At 34.9% G+C, this 20,833-nt stretch overlaps 1 protein-coding gene across 2 annotated transcripts in view; it reads left to right on the plus strand.

Annotated features, from left to right (window-relative positions):
- Positions 1 to 20,833, plus strand: part of pkma (pyruvate kinase M1/2a) — a 39,715-nt gene that overhangs the window by 1,129 nt on the left and 17,753 nt on the right. For both annotated transcript variants that reach the window (XM_056477980.1, XM_056477979.1), the window contains exons 2-5: positions 11,918 to 12,096; positions 12,888 to 12,979; positions 19,186 to 19,317; positions 20,489 to 20,675. In XM_056477980.1, the coding sequence (XP_056333955.1) occupies positions 11,940 to 12,096; positions 12,888 to 12,979; positions 19,186 to 19,317; positions 20,489 to 20,675 (568 nt within the window). In that variant the 5' untranslated portion in view covers positions 11,918 to 11,939. The remainder of the gene's footprint in view (positions 1 to 11,917; positions 12,097 to 12,887; positions 12,980 to 19,185; positions 19,318 to 20,488; positions 20,676 to 20,833) is intronic.

Raw genomic sequence — 20,833 nt, forward strand, 5'->3', positions numbered from 1 at the left:
TTTTTTGGTTAGTTTTTTTATATATCCAGATTTGTTGTCAGAGGAACATAAAGTAGGTGGATTATATTTCAGCTGCAGTGTGGCCTGTGCACCATTCCCAATTAAAGAGACCGCTCCTTCCTAAAAAATTCTCATTCCTCACTCACATTTAAGTGCTTCCAAACCTTTATGAGTTTCTTTCTTCTGTGAACCCCAAACAAGATGTTCTGAAGCATGTTGGAAAGTGAGGCCTATAGTAGCATCAAAAATGTAAATGAAGCCAGTGGCTGCTGCTTTAGAAACATTTTGTGCTCAACTAAGGAAAGAAACTCAAACAGGTTTGAAACGAGTGGAGGATGAGGAAATGGTGTTAATTTTTAGGCAAACTGTTCCTATAAGGAAGGCATCTTGAGTAAGGTTGATGTTTGCTTTTAAGAATTTTTTTGTAAAGGAACAATTGTGTAATTTCCAAACTAAGCACACTTTTTAGCATAGAAATGCAAACGTATGCATTCGGAGCTATTCACATTACTCAACATAAGCATTTTTGTGCCTGATAATGCACTTTTTATAAAACTGTTTACAAAGTGCATGTTTGCACGCATGTCAAAGGCTTCAAACTTAATAAAAGTAAGTTTATATACATAATTTAAACCAAAAATACATTTCTGCCACCTCTAAACAGTCTGTTTAGACACCTTAATGCCACTTAAGTGCTTTTGTGCTGTCTAACAATCATATGCATCTTTATACAGCTGAGTTGCATGTGCTCATTGCCTGCTCAAAAAGAGATAATGCTGCCAGGCTAATTTATGCCTTCCATGACCCCTCTCAGGCCCTCTATCATAGCGGTATTAAAGCATTCATTCTTCCTCAGAGCAATATTAAGGCACCTTAATGCCACTTTATGGCAGAGAAACGCTCCTGAAGAGGCCTTTAGGTTTTTTGCACTGCTTTTTTGTATTCTGTTCCATATTGACAGTCATAACAAATGTATACTCTTATACTGGAGTGTTTCTATAATCTAGTAGAGTTTTTTTTAACCACGCTTCACAGCCTTATTGCCAGTTTTGAAGTGCTTCTGTTCCCACTTTGGAGTGGAAATACGCCAAGTTCCTGAATTTCAATTGAGGAAGAGTAGTAAGCTAGTTTGAGATTGCACAATTAAAATGTAACCAAATAAACTGGTTAAAGTCAATATTGTAAAACTCATTTTGAATCCATAATGCAATGGATTATATATTCACCAAAATTGTAGAACAATAATGTTTCAAAGTGCCACCTAAAATGTGTATTCATATATTTCATTGCTTGCTCTTTGAAATGCAGTTCGTTAAATTTATCCTGTTTAATCTTTGAGTCAAATTGAAATGTAGCACATACTGCACATTAGGGGTGGGCGGTACACCGGTGTCATAGTCATCACCGGTGTGACATTGCGCCACGACATGGATTTTCTAATACCGTCAATACCATAATAAATCAATTATGTGCCTTGAACGGCTGCATTTACATCAATGATAGCTAATTCTAAATAATAAGGCATTCAATTTTCTTCAAACGTTCAGTTGTGGTCTGAATACCTGTCCTTATACTACAGGGCTCGAAATTGCAACCATTTTGGTCGCATGAGCGCCCGAAATGTAATCTATGCGCCCTCATAATATATTTGGGAGCATTTGTGTGTCTGAATATAATGGTCGTAGTGCAATCTGATTTGATTTTCTCTAAAAACTTGCTGAATCGCTCTACCCTGCCGCTGTATTGGTTCATATTAGCTGTCAGTCACTCAACGCTTCCCGCTGTCAGATAACAGGGAGCTTTTGTTACTGCAGGAAATGCAAACGGCTGAAGAGTGAAAAGTGCACAGGTTTGCAAACCTCACCTAAAGTTATAATAATAATAATGGCGCAGATGACAGCGATCATGACATGAGGTAAATGTTGATCCGCCAGCTGAGATCAATCGAGTGTTTTCGGAGAAGGTGCCTGAATCTCGATGCGTTGCATTCACCGCGTGTTCAGCGCAAATGTCCGCTAAATATAAAATCTAACACTGTACACATCATCGCCAAAGAAACTCACCTTTACTAAGTTTACACTGAAACTACAGCTCATAACAAAGAGCAGTATTGCGCTGGTGGTCATCATGAGAATCCTGCTCTGTCTGCTCATAAATTGGTGCGGCTGACTCGCCTGCTTTATTCCACCAACACAGAGAAATGAAGATCAGCTCATAACGAGACTGAGCATTTACAATGACCCAAACCAAAACTTTTAAACAGTGATAGAAGTGAGACTTTCTTTTGTCCGTTCTTCCTTGAGATGTATATATTTTGCTATTGAAAGTAATTCCATGATATTATACCGTCACCGTTCAAAAGATGAAAAATACCGGGATATTAATTTTAGGTCATATCGCCCACCTCTACTGCACATACATCCTGATTTGTATATTATGCTAACTTGACTTGCAGCATGGATTAACAGACCACAAATTAGGCTGGCTATAAACACTGCTGGCATTTTGGAGATGTTTCAACATTAGCTTAATCAAACTGTCGCACCATTTCAGGGAAGCTGTTCTGTTCTGAGAGTGATGGGTAATGCAATAAGGGAATTCTTTATGTAACATCCTGTTTAGCTTCGTCAAAAGCTTCCACTAAACCATCAGAGGACATCGAACAACCAGTAACATAACACCCACAATTTTACACAAATCAACCTTTCATAGACTCACCAGGGACGTCCCAGTGTACAGTTATTAGTCACTGTTCTGAATTAAGAGGACAGACTCACCTCAGTCTCTCTGTGCTCCACCTGTTTGGCTTCATGCAGATGTGAACTACAGTAGATATTAATCCTGTTAGCTTGTGTTTCATAAGAGTACAATCCCAGCTTGTACAAGTCTCTCCAGACAGAGTCCTTATGATATCCCATTCCTAATTTAGCCCTGTGATCTATCTGAGGTGGGCTTGAATGCCTGTAGTGGTCAACTACACCAGCTTGTGTTTAGGGAGTGTTAGCAGAGGCCTGCTCGTGCAGGACAGTAAGTGTGCATGTGTCTATGGTGTGTTATCCTCTCTGAAGGGAAGAGGATTTAGTGCTCAGGCTCTTCAGCAGTGCAGTGCAGGCTTCATTCTGAGCTGCGTCTCCATCAGCAGTGTGACTGGGCAGAGACGATAACTCACACTGGGGCTCCTCTGGAGGGCCTTGACTGTCACGCAATGCCTTATTTCCCAGCGCCAAAGAACTTACAGGTGGGTTTAGGACTGCTTTTTCTGATGAGTGTTAGGTTGTTAGATTTTGTTAGGCCTAAAGGACTAGTAGAGCTCTTGTTATAGATCTGTTTTGTTGTTTACAGTATGTTGGGGCTGCATGAACTGGAAAAATATGCAATATGTGGGTCATAACCGTAGTAAATATTACGGATGTAATATCCGTGACGCCACCCTTAGGTTTCTGAAGAGCGCAAATGAAGCTACAAGTGGGCGTGGCTTCATCGCGTCAACCAGGGGTAATCAAAAAGGGCAAAGAGGCGGAGCTTCAGTGGAGCTACAGATGCATTTTGCTTAGACTTTTCTTTGTGTTCTGACCACTTGTGCTTGTTTGTATACTATATCAATAAAATGTTTAGTCTTTTTTTACATTTTTTTTTTAAAAGCACTGTTGTAATGTAAACAGCCACTAGGCATTGTTAGCACATGAATGGTTTGTGAGCACAATTAAGTGCACACAGCATGCCATGTCATCTGAAATAATTCCAAAAGGCAACTGACTGTGTAAAGCCACAAAAAACAAAAAGATATGATGTATATGCTGAGTTCAGCAGCTAATCAGCCGGAATCAGCTGAGGTGAAGTGACTGCGACCAGCAAGACCTAGCAGTCACTCAAGTGGCCACACCCTTAATTATGCAGACTTAAAATAAATGGAACAGTAAATGGTTTTGCCTCACTAAATTGTCCTTGCATTTGGGTAAAACTGAATTTATTTTATTTGGTTCAGCTGCGAAACTAAGAAAATGTGTCCGGTCAGACTTAAAAGTAGGGCATTAAATTATTACACTAAAACATGAAGTTAAATATTTAGGTTGCTTTTTAGACAGGCGACAAGATGGCTGCTATAGTCAATTCAAAAATTTGTTCTAAAATTAAGTTTTTAGCAAGACGAACAGAGCTACTACTAGATACCCAAACTTTAAAAATGTTAGCTAGTGTAGCCATGCTTCGACTATGTTGCAGCTTTTTGGTACAGCGGTAGTTCTAAAAAAAAAAAAAAAAAAACAATAAATTGCAGACGGCCCAAAATAATTTGTGTAGAATTATGAAAGTACTTCCCCTGACGCATTTAAATCATGAACATTTATAGTCAAAGTAATTGATTAATAGTTGAAAAAAGGGTAAAATTTCTGAAATTAGTGATGTTTAAGATTTTAAAGAAAATGGTCCCAAAATATTTTCTTTAATTATTATGTTTTAGTTAGTGAGGTACGCTGTTGTTCTACAAGAGCAGGGATGGGCAAACTCGATCCTGGAGGGCCGGTGTCCCTGCATAGTTTTGCACCAACCCTAATCAAACACAGCTGCTTGTATCTTTCTAGTGATCTTGAAGACACTAATTAGGGTGTTCAGGTGTGTTTGATTAGTGTTGGAGCAAAACTCTGCAGGGACACCGGTCCTCGAGGATCGAGTTTGCCCATGCCTGTACAAGAGTGAATAGCAGGGATATTTATCTTTGTAGATTTTAAGAGTAAATCGGGTAGAAATCTTTTTTTGTGTACTAGCTCTGTTGCTTGGAATGTTTTCCTACGATTTTTAAAGAGATTCGATTTGAGTGTTTTTATAAGGGAAATAAAAAAAAAAAAGATTGTTTCACAGTTGAAGTTGAGGATTTGTGCTGAGTTGCTGAGCTGATGATGTTTGCACTCCATTTATGATTTGCTCATTCATTTTTTTAAGAATATCGAGGACCACAATGGAAATAAGCCAGTGGCTTTTTTATGTATTTTATTCTCGACAGTTTTTAAAGTATGTATGAATTAGTCTAACTGGTGTGTATATATATATTTTTTAAATTGTCAAATAAAATCAATCAAAACGAATGAGTTATAAAAAACATTCACCCCCTCACAGTTGTCTTGAAGGGTAATATCAACTATACTGTACACGCACACCAATAATTTTTTGTACCTTTTTTTTCTGCTGTAAAGTTGGCCATTTTATCACTGGGGTCATTAGAAATGTGCTCTATTATAGAACCAGGCCTAACGGAATTTTGATGAATTGCAGTTTCAGTTGCTTCCGTATTAGCTTCATGAGAGAGAGCGGGCGGGATTTTGCTGCTTGGTGACAACCTTTCATCAAAGTTGTCAAACTATTGAACAACACCCATTCTTGTCTTAGCACAATTTTGAGAAAAAAATTGATCCACTTTAAATCTTGACTTCTGTATATTTGTATGGGATTTTTAAAAATAAAGCACACTTAAAGGTGCAGTCTCAAAACATCAGAGATATTTAGCTAATATAAAACTTTTCAAATCGAGCAGCCTTATATTGGTCAACTTGGTAACATCACATGCTCAGATAATAGCCTTGAGTGCAAAACCCCAAATGTGGAAATGTTTTGCCTCAGTTTCCCTGTTGCATAGGCTGAGATGACTGCATAGCTGCAATGGCAAACATGACTGAAGCTTCATGATCCCCCTTTGAGGGATTCGCATGTATAGCACAAGCAGTGTGTTAAGCTGTTTTAACTGTACTTTCATAAGTTTGTGTACACCGTAAAATGAGCAGTTAAGAACTGGTGGCTAAATTCTTCCTGCTCATTGGACTCTGAAATGCAGCCACTGATAGCTGGGATTCTTGCAGATAAAGCAGGGAATGTGGTTATTAAACAAGCCTAGTATAACAAGCTATCTATATGGCATTCCCTTCCTGACTAAATCTGACCTTCAGTGTCCTTGTTAGCATCAGGCTACTTCTTTGGGCTGTAGTATGCAGGCAATCAATGCCATGGCAAATGCTGCATATATGTACCCTAAGTAGTATTAGCATCTCATCAGTCATGCTAAACCACGGTTGCATCATTTCCTGTGGCATCATAAAGGGGAACATCCTGTCCTTTCACTGTGAGTGTGTGTGTGTGTGTGGTGAACTGCACGAGGACCTGGATTTTCCAGCCTGCCTGTCTTAGTCATCACATGACTACGTGATGAAGAGTGTGTGAGTGTGTTTAACGTGATGTGAATCTCCTCACGTACGACAGCCCCCTGTGACATCATCAGAGTGAAATAAACTGTGGTTTTCTTTGGCTGGTGGCTGCAGTAAAGCCTGTGCCAATGGCATACTTTGTGCCATCCTGTGGTATTTAGAGCAAGTTGTTTTCTAATGCAGATGCACTGAAAAATAATATCTGTTAATGAACCGTTTCCATATTTAGAGATTCACAGTTCAGTGTTTTTGGTTTATTTACTATGGTGAATTGCATTATGGGATGTTAATCTCTGCTCTGATGACTTTTTATTGATGTTTTAGTCTAAGTAGGGAAGGAGGGCTGAGCGATTTGGGGAAAATAGCTAATTATTATTATTATTAGTAGTAGTAGTAGTAGTAGTGTAACGGATCACAAATCTCACGGTTCAGATCACATTATGGGGTTTTTTAGTCACTGATCAGACCATTTTTTTTTTTTTTTGCATCAGCCAAAAAGGGGAGGAGACAAATGCTATTTGCTTTCCATTTATTACAGAAACATCACTGCAAGACACTTAGCTTTAACAAACATTGGGAACCTGTATTTTTATTAAAAATAAAATGGAGATAATCAGCTGAATTAAAATAAATTGTAAAATATTCAGTACTGTGAAAAATTCACTGTTCCTACTACTGTTGCTGATAACGCTAAATGTAGAAATCTAACATTATCATTTGTACAACCCATATTAATTTTAGTCATTTTTAATAAATGATTCAGTTATTCACTCATAAAACCTGATGTTTCATTGCTAGATGATCATTGTTGAGGAATTATTCAGTGGCATATGTTTGATGGCTGGTTGTCGCCACCTATTGGTTCAAATGATACGTTGATATATTGATATATTGATATATTGGTTCAAATGTACTTTCTCATACGCATTTGTACACAGCACCTTGTATCAATATACAATGCAATACCTTCTACATTCGCACTTGTACACAGCACCTTATAACCTGTATATTATAACAATCTGTACACAAAACTCAACATCCAGGTTTCTTGACTAACCGCATCTGTTTAATGTTCATCATTTTTTTATTATTATAATTTTATTTTTTCATATTTATTTTGTGTTGTCACTTGTCACTTTATGTACACTGGAAGCTTCTGTAGCCAAAACATATTCCTTGTGTGTGTGCACACTTGGCAATAAAACTGATTCAGATGATGTAATTGCTGCGTACAACTTTCACTTTTGAGCATCAAGTTAAGTGCAAGTGATTTTAATGTTTACCACAAACATTAGTGGTTTTATCTGAACTATGAACTGTTATCCCAACATGTTTTTACTGTTTGTAGCTTCATAACTAACTCAGACTAAACACTAAGTTTAAGTTTAATAAACGTATGCAAATCACCATTTTAATCTGTTGTGTGGGTGTTGAGATCCCGATCTTTAAATGATTAATCGCGCAGTTTACACAATGCATTGATGCAGGCTAAACGAGCAGTGACATAAAACACCTTTAATGAAACCCACCCCATCCCCAATAACCCACCACCCATACCATTATATTTTACAGCAAAGCCTAAATGCTTTCATACATGTGATTTGAACGACACGAGAGGCGAACTATCAGTGATCGTTACAAATTTAGTAAAGGGAAAAAAAAAAGTGTTAATCCACGGGTCATGGGTTGTGATCCGTACGAGTCGCGTATAAACCATGATCTGTTACATCCCTAATTACTTACTTTTTTCATTTGTTTTTTAAGATGGTGATTTTAGATTTGCTTATTATTATTATTATTATTATTATTTATTTATTTATTTATTTTTTTTTTTAACCAAGCTTCAGCTCAATATTCTGTATCGTAGCTTCTTACTGGTAAAATGCTGTGAGTGTTCGTTTAAAAAGGAACTGTAAAGATATTAACTAACTCAAACTTTTATTCAAAATTGTTTATAAATATTCAGAAATTAAATGCTAGTTTTTCTCTAGAGCAAACAGTGAGTTATAGCGTTAGTTATCTCCTGCTGCCTTCGTGATGTGTTTTCATATGGTGAAACGGCTGCAAAAAACTCTGAAATTGTACTTTGCTGTTGCTAGCTAGTAGATTGAGTGTCACTGGCAATAATTTTAGTTGACTTTTTAGCAAGACACTCGTCATATTTAATGCGTTTGAAGCAGCAGACACCATCATTCCACAACTCTGCGCTTTTCTGTTTGTTTGTTTGTTTTATAGGCTTTCCGCATGCTTTGTTTGCACAGTTCTGGTTAAGATATTTATTTCATATCGCAGCCTCATGCGGTTTTTAGCTAATCGAACATTTCCAATTGCGATTTTAATTTCGATTTATCGCACAGCCCTAGTTGCAAGTAATATATGTTATAATAAATAATATCTAGAGGAGTCTGTAAAATAACAGAATGTGCTGGCAGGGTTTTGTAGCGTAATATACAACACCAACCCAAAAAATATAGCACTGCAAAGTATTAAAAAGGTTATCAAGTCACTTTTCTGAAATTAAGGCTAAAAGAAATATCAAGGTCTCAGACAGCAATTCCAAAGCACAAATAAACAGAAAAAATAAAAACGTGAATCACAAAGTATGGAAAACTGCTGATTTCTGGATATTTTTACAGTGTAGTTGGACAAATTCTGCATTATTGAATGTACAGTATCTCTCTTGACTTTAATTTAAAATTCACTATTCATTCTGACACTGTTTCGAACTGGCTTTGTGATTGTCTATCCTGCGCTTCAGGCTGCGTGATGTGGATTATCTCTGTTTTTAATTGAGCTTTAGTAACATCCACCTTAAGATCCGTAATCCAGGTCAGCTCAAGCACACACAGACCAGCTCATGGGGTTTTGTGTTTGAGATTGGTGCTGAATGACTGACCAAATTACATGCTGAAACAATAGATGAAGACATTGTGTGCAACTCTGTTTGTATTTTAAGATGCATTGATCGTTTCTGTTCTGCTGTGCATGTTCAGTTTACTATTTACTCTATGCTCCAAGTGCGTTTGTCAGTGTATTTATCAGTTTCAGCTCGGTTTCTCTTCACATTGTGTGTTTTGCTTATACTCTCATGAGTGTTAGTAGCTCAAAACGGCGACTTTGGGACAGTTGTGAATCAGAGTTAGTTCTGTGCTATTAATCAAAATGCAGTTTGATTTAGATTTTTGCCATCCAATGATTGAGAACATAATGTTTTCTTGATTATTACCGTGCCATATTCTGCCTCTTTCCAGCAGTCTGCATGTGTTTTTCCGCAAAGCCAAATTTCACATGGAAATTGGTCAATTTAACATTATTTATTTATTTTTTTTCATTAATGTTTTGGATTTTTTTTTTCTTGTTTTAAAAAGCACAAAGGGGAACTTCTGTGATGTGTGCATGCATTCACCCTCAGTGATGAATAGATGAAGAGCTATTTTAGCTCAAGGTGCACCTGAATGGTCAAAAGCAGGCAAAAAATGTGAACATTTGCATAAACCCTTGTTTGCTATAAATGAATGTAAATTGTTGAGAATGAAAATGCATGTGTAATCGTTAATTAGATCTGTGCTGCTCTGTGACAGCGCGCTATTTTCATGATTCGGACTACTTTTTGGCTGAGCTTAATTGTACCTAAAATATTATTTTATTTGGTTTTGATACTTTCAATACCTTTGAAGACTTTTTGTAGTTTTTTTTTATTATTATTATTATTATTATTATTTATTCATTCATTTTATTTATTTATTTATTTATTTATTTTTATTTATTACTAATATTAGTTTCTGCTAATAATTGATTCTGCTGTGCTGTTGACAGTTGTGAAATTTCATTGTCTCCAAGATGTAGATGTTGCAGCAACGCTTTACAGAACATATATTTGGTTAATCATGTTATTGTAGTGTTTTTACTTCTAAAATCAAGCAGCTCTACTTAGAGTGAAGTATTTCAGACAGAAGTAAGAAGATCATGTGTGTGTTCGGGAGTTACATTCAGCAGTTATCACCCGTAAATCAAAGTCTAAATCTACATATTGTGAATGTGAATATCATGTTCACTCTTGCTGCCTGCTTGACTCATTTGAGTTTGGTGATACTGAAAAAAGACTTTAAAGAAGGTTACATTAGCTTGTTAATATTTCTGTCCTGTAGTCTGTTGCGTAACATGGACAGGAAACATTCCTTTATGCCACACCTCTTTGTACATGCACTCTCTTACAGTACATGTTTGCACAGTTATCTTTGTGAGGAACTGCCATAGACTTCTATTGTGTTTATTTTTGTTTGTTTGTTTTATACTTGCCCAACAATTTTTTTATTAACTACATGTAAAGTTCCCTTAAACTTAACCCTCACAGAAACCTTTTGCATTTTTAGATGAACTTTTTTGTTTGTTTTTAGACGAACAACATTGTGTTGGCTGATATCCACAATGTTCAGCGAAAGAAGAAAAAAATAAAAAATAAATAAATAAATAAATAAAAAATAAATAAATAAATAAATAAAATAAATAAATAAATTAAATAAATAAAAAATAATAAATTAAAAAAATAAATAAATAAAAAAATAAAATAAAATAAATAAAAAAATAAACTAATATTTACTGATATTTGTTTGCCATAACATAAATGACCCTGAACCACAAAACCAATTTACATAGGATTATTTTTGTCAATAAGCAACAATGCATTGAATCAAATGATATGCTTTTCTTTCATACCAAAAACCATTCAATTTTAAGTAATTTCCTACCATAAATGCATCAACCTAATTTTTGTTCAGTAATCTGCATTGCTGAGATCTTAATTTGGGCGTATTTAATGGTGATTTATCTCAGTATTTCTTTATTATTAATATTATTAATATTATTCTTGTTATTATTATTATTATTATTATTATTATTATTATATATATATATATATTTTTTTTTTAAACTACTGATTCAAGATTTGCAAACATGCAATATTACAAAATAGTGCAAATGTCTCTGTCATTTACGGTCCTATCCTAACAAATCATAGATCAATGCAAACTTAATTAAATAAGCCTTAATTTGTTAAGAAACATTTCTCTCAGACATGTTCTGCATTATAGAGAAGCTGGCTCTCTAAATCCTCAGTCTGTGTTTGACTTTTATGGCTGCAGTTCCTGTCGCTGTTTATGCTGAGTTTAAATCAGGGTTAATCACTCCAGTCTGCCGTGTATATGTTAAAGATGCACTCTGCTTTTTTCAGATTCTATGAGTTCAGTTCATCATAGAAAATAACCTCTTAAACCCAGACACATCAGGCTTCTTATTAGTCAGTCGGTCATGCGTTTGTCATTTCATTGCTCGCTCTCGTTTGCATTCAAGTTCAATTTGCTTTATTTGCATGCCCTTTTTTTTTTTTTTACAGTATATTTGTAAATTACTATGTGGAATATACTTCCATCAAATCAATTATTTATTTATATGCTTTAATTTTAATTATAGTAATTCCAATTACAAAAACTAAATTGATCTCTTATACAATAATTGACAGAGAAAAAGAATAGCTTATTTTTAATTGTTAATTGCAAATATAAACAACACTGTAGATTTCTCTCACTCTTTTGCTTCAAATGTATAAAATATACAATAATTGACAGAACAAATTAATAAAAAATCCAATAATTGGGAAAAAAAAGACTCTAATTTTTATTATAATTGCAATTATAAACAGTCTAGATTTGTCCTCTCTTCCTCTGTAGGATATTACCAGTCTCCTCCACGATGTCCCAAGCTAAAGCTCAGGATATGGGCTCTGCCTTCATCCAGACGCAGCAGCTCAATGCTGCCATGGCTGACACTTTCCTGGAGCACATGTGTCTGCTGGACATCGACTCCGAGCCCACCATCGCCCGCAACACTGGAATCATCTGCACCATCGGTCAGTGCATGTTCAAGCTGCTTTATTGGCATGGCATTTGCATGATTGGCGTTCCCAACATTTTTTATACATGAAACAATACAGAATATAAATGCAATATTAAAGTAATAACAGATGTTAATTACGAGAATTTATAAATAAATTCATAAATACAAGCTTTAATATACAATATAATATGGTAAAATACAAAAATACATTAATAAACTATCTGTAATATAATGTATGGTAGTGCTGTTTGGCAATTAATCATGACTAACTGCATACAAAGTAAGTTTGTATTTAGATGTGTATGTTATGTGTATATTTATGTGTAGATTAATCATTTTGTCATATATAAATGTTTTAAATTTAAATATAAATGAACTGTCTATAGGAGTATGTGTAAATGCAAATTATTTGGTATATGATTTAAGTGGTTACAGCAGTATTTATGTATACAGTATATAACTGTAATATTGTAATTTTACGTTTTATCTATGTACTTTTTAATATTATAGTGTATTAAACATTCCTCAAGCTACTCCTGCCCCAGCACTTTCAGCTATAATACAATATTGTAGCAAAGGGCTTCTGTAATCACCGTTCATTAAATGCTCTGGGGGATTCAGTGTCAATTAAGTGTTTAATTAATCCATGTTCTGTCTGATGAGCACTTAAGTTAAGACTGAACTCTCTCCACATCTTCTATAATACTTTTATAATACTTTTTTTGTATTTTAATACCATTTGGTTCATGAAAGCAGTGATGTTTTAAATGTGTTTATTTATTTATTTTTGTCATGTGATCACAGGACCGGCTTCCCGCTCAGTGGACACGCTGAAGGAGATGATCAAGTCTGGCATGAACATCGCTCGCATGAACTTCTCTCACGGCTCACACGAGGTTTATACTGCATCATTTACAGACTCTTCTACATGTCTCTCTCCAATTCACTCTCTAAAGCTCACATCTGTTCATATCTGTCCAACAAAAGTCATTGTTTTAGAAATTATACTCAAACTATCCAACTTCTGTGAAGCTCCCTGCACATAAACACCCACACAATTTAGGATCGCAGACTGACTTCTCATTCAGCAGAGGTCGAAGGTTACAGAGAGAGTGTGTGTAACCTAATCTACAGTGTGAGGCTATTATAAATAGTTTATCTGTTCCTACCCTGCCAATTACTTATGTCTCTGCTGCATGCAGGGTGGAGTGTCTTTTCTTCTCTAATAATAAGAGCTCCTGGCTGAGGTGAACGCCTTTTTTTCAGATTTCTGAATAATAGTCAAAAGCGAATGGAATTTAAAGAGTTGGTTCATTCACAAAGGAAAATTATGCCATGATTTAATCACCCTCAAGGCATCCTATGTGCATATGACTAAGTCAAGTCAAATCAAATCGGAGTTATTTGTAAAGCTATAAAATCCAAATATCCTTTTTAGTATCAATGGTTGGATTTTTTTTTTTATTATTTTTTTTTTAACAGTCCAAAACTAGCTTTATAAACCACTTCCATCTGCAATAAGTGCCTCACAAAGCTCCAGGTGCTGAAAAAAAGCTTCTTGTAGCTTATTGATGAAATAATAAATCTTAAGTTTATTCTAAAATCTTTAGACTTTTATTTATTTTTTTATCTTAGACTTTGATCAAGTGGCATATACCAGATATTAAACAGGTCATACATAATTGATGCATACATTTCTGCTTATAAGGTTAAGACCCTGCATAGACAGAAGAATTTTGCACAATGTGCACTGTTAAACACGGTTATTCATCTGTCCTGCTCTTAATATGTGTAAAAGACTCTATTAATGAAGTGAGCTCAGTGAGTTATTCAGTTAAGTTTTGACATCACATGAAAGCAGTCACTCAGCACATACTTTTAATGCTTTTAAAGAGTCTAATGTGTGTTATTATATATTAATTATATATTATTACACTACTCTCTGGAATACTCACTTTTGATTGATCAGTCATGACGTTCAATATATTATCCAAAGGTTAATACTGCTAAATAACAAAGCTTCCTCTGGGAACTTGTTACACATCCATTGGATTAGATTGGAATTTATTTGTCCCTGAGGGGCAATTTGGTTTACATCAATAGCCGACACAGATCAACACAATAAAATTAATCATGATTAAGTCAACTATTAATAATAAAGGATACAAGTCAAAACATGTTCGAGAGCAGGAATATCCAATGTACATGATACAACTTGAGTCACCCAACTGCAGTTGGAACAAATGAATGCAAATATCTGTTGGACCTAGCTCGTCTGAAATAATTATTCAATTAAATTGATCTTTATTTGTAAAGTGCTTCTACAATGTAGATTGTGTCAAAGCAGCTTCACATATAAGATTATAGTGGAATGAAACGGTGTCAGTTCAGTTTTTAGAGTTTAAGTTCAGTGTGGTTTATTATTCACTGCTGAGAGTCCAAACACTGAGGAGCAAATCCATCAATGCACAGCTCTACAAGTCCCGAACCATGAAAATTAAAAAACCTCGAGAGAAACAGGCTCAGTTGGGCACGACCATTTCTCCTATGGCCAAACGTCTTGTGTAGAGCTGCAGGTTAGGCGCTGGATGTGTCTGGAGTCTCACCGGAATCAGACGCATGCTCTCCACTCCTCCATGACCACCACAGCAGCTGCTTCGCATACGGCCTGGTCCAGGATTGTGGAAACTTAAGGATCATCTCTTCACAGTTCTTGGATTGCATCAGTGGCACTGCACAATCTCTGGGGGCCTCGGGTTGAGTATCCCCGGGTGGAAATGGAGAATAAAGGGAATAATTAGCGTAGCTGCTGTTCATAGTGTATATAAACAAGATGCAGAAACCTGTGTGGAGTACACTCCTGCATCACACTGCTATTTGATGGATTGAGTGTATGCTTTTCTAAAGAAATAGGTCTTTAATTTAGTGTTGAACTGTTAGAGTGTGTCTGAGCCTTGGACATAATCAGGAAGGCTATTCCAGAGTTTAGGAGCTATAAATGAGAAGGCTCGACCTCCTTTACTCGACTTTGCTATTCTAGGTACTACCAGAAGCCCTGAGTTTTGAGATCTTAAAGTGGGTTGGATTGTAGCGAGACAGAAGATTGGTTAGATAAACAGGAGCTAGATTATTTAAAGCTTTATAGGTAAGAAGCAATATTTTAAAATCAATACGAAATTTAACAGGCAGCCAGTGTAAGGAGGATAAAATTGGGGTGATGTGATATTTTCTAGACCTGGTGAGAACTCTGGCAGCTGAAGTTTGTACTTGCTGAAGTTTGTTAATAGAGGATGCTGGGCAGCCAGTGAACAGCATTACAGTAATCCTTCTGTTCTTTCTATTTTGTGGCTATAAGTAATGTAATAAGCAGGATAAAATACATCCAGGATGGTTGTTTTCACAGAATAAACCCATCAGTCTTACACAGCAGTGCTCTGCTTTGCATCAGGCTGCATTCTATGAGAACAACCTACTGAATATGCAGTAGTCAACATTTGAAGTGGATCAAAACCTTTCGTCACGGTTGTCCTCAAACAGTTGAACAACACTCATACTTGTCTTAGGCCCATTTTGAAACTGTTCAAATGTTGACTACTGTACTTATCCCTAACATAAACCTTACAATTTATTTGGCAGTGCAGTAAATATCCAGCTCTTCTGAATAGCTCGGGTATTTAAATATTTCTGTCGTGTGCAGACAGACAAATTGCTTACTGCTGGCTCTTGTGGCGTGTTAGGACAAAGTGTTATGGTTAAACATTTCTGCCGTATTACCCAAACATTTCACACTCCTAAACAAACACATGTCCAGAAGCCTGTTTGCCCAACAGAGTGACCTCGAGTGTGTGCAGAGGTCAAGCGGTCACTGTACAGAAGCTAAACTAGATTAAGTCATTATTACTACAGCTGTCTGACGCTGATAACATCATGGCTCAAAGGTGGAACTCTAACCTGGTTTATTAAAGCAAACCATTTACAGCATGTATCATAGATCAGACTCTAACATATGAACTTTGCATCTTTTTATATCACACACACTGCATGTACATGAGTGTATGATAACCTAATTCTACACGTCTAGACACGTATCTTTACCATTGCATGCATGCATTCGTGTGTGTGTGCGCGTGTTTAAACAGAAGATTAGAATGACATGACCTCACTGTCAGATAATTATCATGCTGCTGAGAGATGTTCAAGAGCAGTTGTTTAATGTCAGCTGTTACACTAAACCCATTTCCATTAGAGGTATTTATGGTGCTTTTGAAAGTCTGAGTAAAGAATAGGGATGGCTATCGTTAAGGTTTTAACACTATTACTACTTTTATCGAAACCACTTATCAGTTCGGTACTTTTAACGGTTCTCTTATCGGTACTTTTTGTAGTTTTTTTTTAGAAAAGTTTTTTATTTTTATTTTTTTTAACAAATTGAACAGAATTAACATCACTATTTATTTATTTTTTAACTTTTTAATGTAAAATAAACTAAACCAATAATTGTAAAACACATTTTTTTTTCTGTAAGCGAATGTAGAGAAATCTCTTTGATTTTATTTATTTATTTTTTTTTTTTTATTTGATTTATTTATTTTCGAACAAAGTATCATACATAAAATATCATTAACAAAAGAATACATTTCAACATGGTCAAATGGAGTGGGATGAAGCACAAGCTTATTATTTTCCCACCCCATTACCACATACATCATTCGTCTATTACTTAAACTGATTTCTTCCTTTACTTATCTTTTCCTTTCACATGAACACATTCTATCCTTTTGACATATCCAACAAACTATATGTTTGGTTCCATTTGTACCCTTATACCTTGTAACATAAACCCAGAGAAAAAACAAAAAAAACCTAGTACTGCAAATAGTCATTAATTAAAATGTCATCATACCTTTCTCTTTTTATACCTTTTCAATCACCTTCATCGTTATACTCCTTTAATAATATATATTTATACAACTTTTTAAATTGATTATTATCCTGACATTGTTTAAGAGTCAGATCTAGACTGTTCCATAGTTTTACACCACAGACAGACACACACAAACTTTTTAAAGTTGTTCTTTAAAAAGTTTGTGTATCCTTTCTGGATAAAAAAAAAAATCCTTTTGCCTTTTCTGTCAGAGGTCAGGACCTTTCTTACTTTATTGTGCTGCCTACAGTTGAAAATACCCTCTAAGTTGCAAAATGCAGTTAAATGAGAATGTTTATGAATTTATCAACGCATTTAAATAAATGATATGACTATTTTGAGATTTAATTGTTTTTAATGCAGTTTTGGAGCATCTTGCAATATAAATTTTTTGGTTTTATTTTTTATTTACTTTTTAAAGAATTTCTTAAGCATAGTTTATTATTAGGCTATGCATAGGCTATATTTGTAAATACAGCTGATGTAAAAGCATTTTTAATGTTTAAGATTCATTTAGGCTACTGCAGAAAAAAAAACTGTATACGAATGCGTTTTATTTTATTTTTTTTAATTGACATTTATTATAGTAATTTAGGTGATTGACTGCTGGCAGAACGATGTAGATGATGTAATGTTACAGTTAGCTAGGCAGTCAAAAACTTTTAATTTGTCTTTCTGCACTTTGGAAAGATACTTTCGCTTGGCCTGATTGCTTGTTTCCACTTATACAAAAAAACAACTTGTGTTGTTGCAACGGGCATTGTCAATGTCCGCTCGGGAAATACAACTTGTTTCGTTCTCTCCGCAAGCTTATGAGCTGTGTGTGCGAATGAGTGTGTCGCAAGCTACGTGTGCGCTTAGCGTGAGCCTGCATGCACAGCCTAGAATTGTAAAGGCTTTTATATTGACACGCTCGCCAGAAATACAAGCATTTCATGTGAGATTGCCAACTGTGCAGATATCAAATATTGTAAATTAGAAAAGGTTGGTCAGTTAAATTATGCCACGAAGTAATGTTTATTTAGCAATAATTGTCCAGTACCGATAGCAGAACCGTTAACGTCAGCGTTTATCAATACTTCGGTCTTTTTATAATGTAGTATCGAGTTTCAATACCCCATCCCTAGTAAAGAGAATTCTCAGAGTTTCTAAGCATTTTATAAATGTTGGAAGTGTTGAAACTAAAGGCATTGAAAAGACTAAAGCATGTACTGCTGAATAGTGTAGTTAAAATAATAATTTCTTTTGTTTAGTTTCTTTCAGTCTTACTCTGCTCATACTAGGGCTGAGCGATATTGGGGAAATCTGACCTTGCAGTCATTTGTTTTTCTGTGATTTATATATTGTTGAAATTTCATAAGATAATTTAACTCTTAAAGAATTTATAAATTTACATTGTGTTTAATAAAACGTAACAATGCTAATAAATTACAAGCGTAAATGAATACAATAATACAAATGAAATGGACAGTGCTTTATGCTTTTCTGAATATTCTAATGTTGAGTTCAAATATAATATACCAATGTAATCAAATCTTTATTGCAATAAATACAATTCATCTTTGTTAGAGCTACAAATTTTATAACTTGTGCACCAATAGTTTAAATTAGCTTTATAATTTTATAGTCGCATGCCTTAAAAATAAATTTGTTCACTGTAGTAGGGTTAAGCTTAGTTTTTTTTTTTTATTGCTATTAAATAATTTCCTGGTTAATTATCACAATTCAAAATTGCAGATTTGCTCATTGCAATAACGATGTCGAAACGATATATTGTGGAGCCCTACCTCATACTACCATGATGATAAGCAGTGAATACTTAACGTGATTTCTGCAGGAGTCCTGTAGGATGATGAATACCACAACTCCCATGATTCCACACTGTCACCCTCTCATCAAAATATGCCTTTGTTTGTTATGAATATACACTCTCTAGCAACTGAAATTGCACACTGTGCCTTTAAACCAATTCAGGATTTTGAGAGCAGAGTCCTGCCTACTTTAAGGAAATGTATAACTTATTTTGATTACTTAGCGTTTTTTTTTTAGCATGCAAATTTGAGTGGTTAACACTTACTTCTGTGTGTAAAAGCATCTGAACACATTTTAATATCACTTTACTCTCACTTAAAGTGATTTCCTCTGTGTTCCTCATTGTTGATTCATTCTCTGTTTCAGTATCATGGAGAGACCATTAAAAATGTACGTGAAGCTTGTGCCAGCTTCGAGCCGGGCAGCATCCAGTACAGGCCAGTGGGCATCGCCCTCGACACCAAAGGACCAGAAATCCGAACTGGACTTATTAAAGGGGTGAGTTTGCTAATTTACCACAGATACTGCAGTTGCTTTTAGTTGAATCGCAAACGTGATTCTACCAAGTAGGACATGTTCCTGAACTGACATCCATGTTGATCCTGGAACAACATTACAATCAGAATTGAGGGATATGTTTACAGTTAATGTTCAGCTTCGGGTTAAGGTTATGTTTATGCACTTCTACATGAGGGTTATCCAATTATTATTCCCCTCTAATTTTGGAAATTTACATTCATGGTTTGGTTTAGGGCTTGGGAATAGATATGGATTACATTTTTGAACACATCATACTTGGCATATAGTAATGTGCTACTACTGTGTTTAGTGCAATGATTTACAAGGTGACTAGTTACTGTTATTTTAAATGCATTATTCACTGGACAAAGTAAGGCATTCATGTTCATTTTTAGGTTTTAATTAATTACTTGTATACTTTGAATAAACCTAACAGCTCTGTGTAATTTAGAGAAGCAGGGTGATTGTCATTTTTGTCATATATTTTGCATAATTTAGTTTTTCAGCTAAAGCAGGTCACATTTATAAAACAATTGCACATGCTTAAAATGAGAAATTAGTCAATGAAAAAGTACATTATATATGAAATATGTAGAGTAATTGGGTTTAAAGAAATGTTTTATTTTTTTAAATGCAAAGTATTTCATATTTTTAATTAAACGTGGACCAGATATTGTTTAAGTTAACCCTATTGCAATTTTAAGTAGTGTTTAGTCTAGTAATTAAATTCTGTAATGAGTGAATAAATTAGTAATTCTGAAAGTAAGTTAATTGTTTAACTAAAGAATTTTATTTTAGAAATCCTTAGTAGTTTAATTAAACTTGAGTCAAACATGTCTCTGATATAATTTCTATTGCCTGTAAGTTGAGATTTATACCAATTTTAAGTAGTATTAGTCTAGAAATTAATTTCCTTTAATTAAAATAGCTTTCAGACATGGTAATTTAAATACAGTTTTAGTGATTTCATTAGAAATTTAATAGCTTTTTTTTTTATTATTATTTTTTTTTAACATCTACTGAATCACTGTGTACATAAAGAGTAATGATTTAAAGCACCCTGAATTTTACCAGACTGCGTTTGAGAGCATTCAGTTTCTGATTTGTTTTGTAATGGTGCAAATGTGAATTTCTCTGTCTGTGTGCGCAGAGTGGCACAGCTGAGGTGGAGCTGAAGAAGGGAAATAAGATCAAGGTGACCTTAGACGACTCCTTCATGGAGAACTGTGATGAAGATACCCTCTGGCTGGACTATAAGAACATCACCAAGGTGGTGGAGGTGGGCAGTAAAGTCTACATTGATGACGGACTCATTTCTCTCCAGGTGCTGCAGATTGGTGAGTGCTGGATTGTGATGTTTATCTAATGAGAATTAAACCGAAAGCACATGTAAAATGTACATGTATACATTATTTTAATTATTATTATAATAATATTATTATTATTAATTTTATTTATTTTTAAGGTGGTAATAAATAAAATCACGCTCTTTCCC

Source organism: Danio aesculapii, chromosome 18 (assembly GCF_903798145.1).
Source record: "Danio aesculapii chromosome 18, fDanAes4.1, whole genome shotgun sequence".
Lineage (NCBI taxonomy): Eukaryota > Metazoa > Chordata > Actinopteri > Cypriniformes > Danionidae > Danio > Danio aesculapii.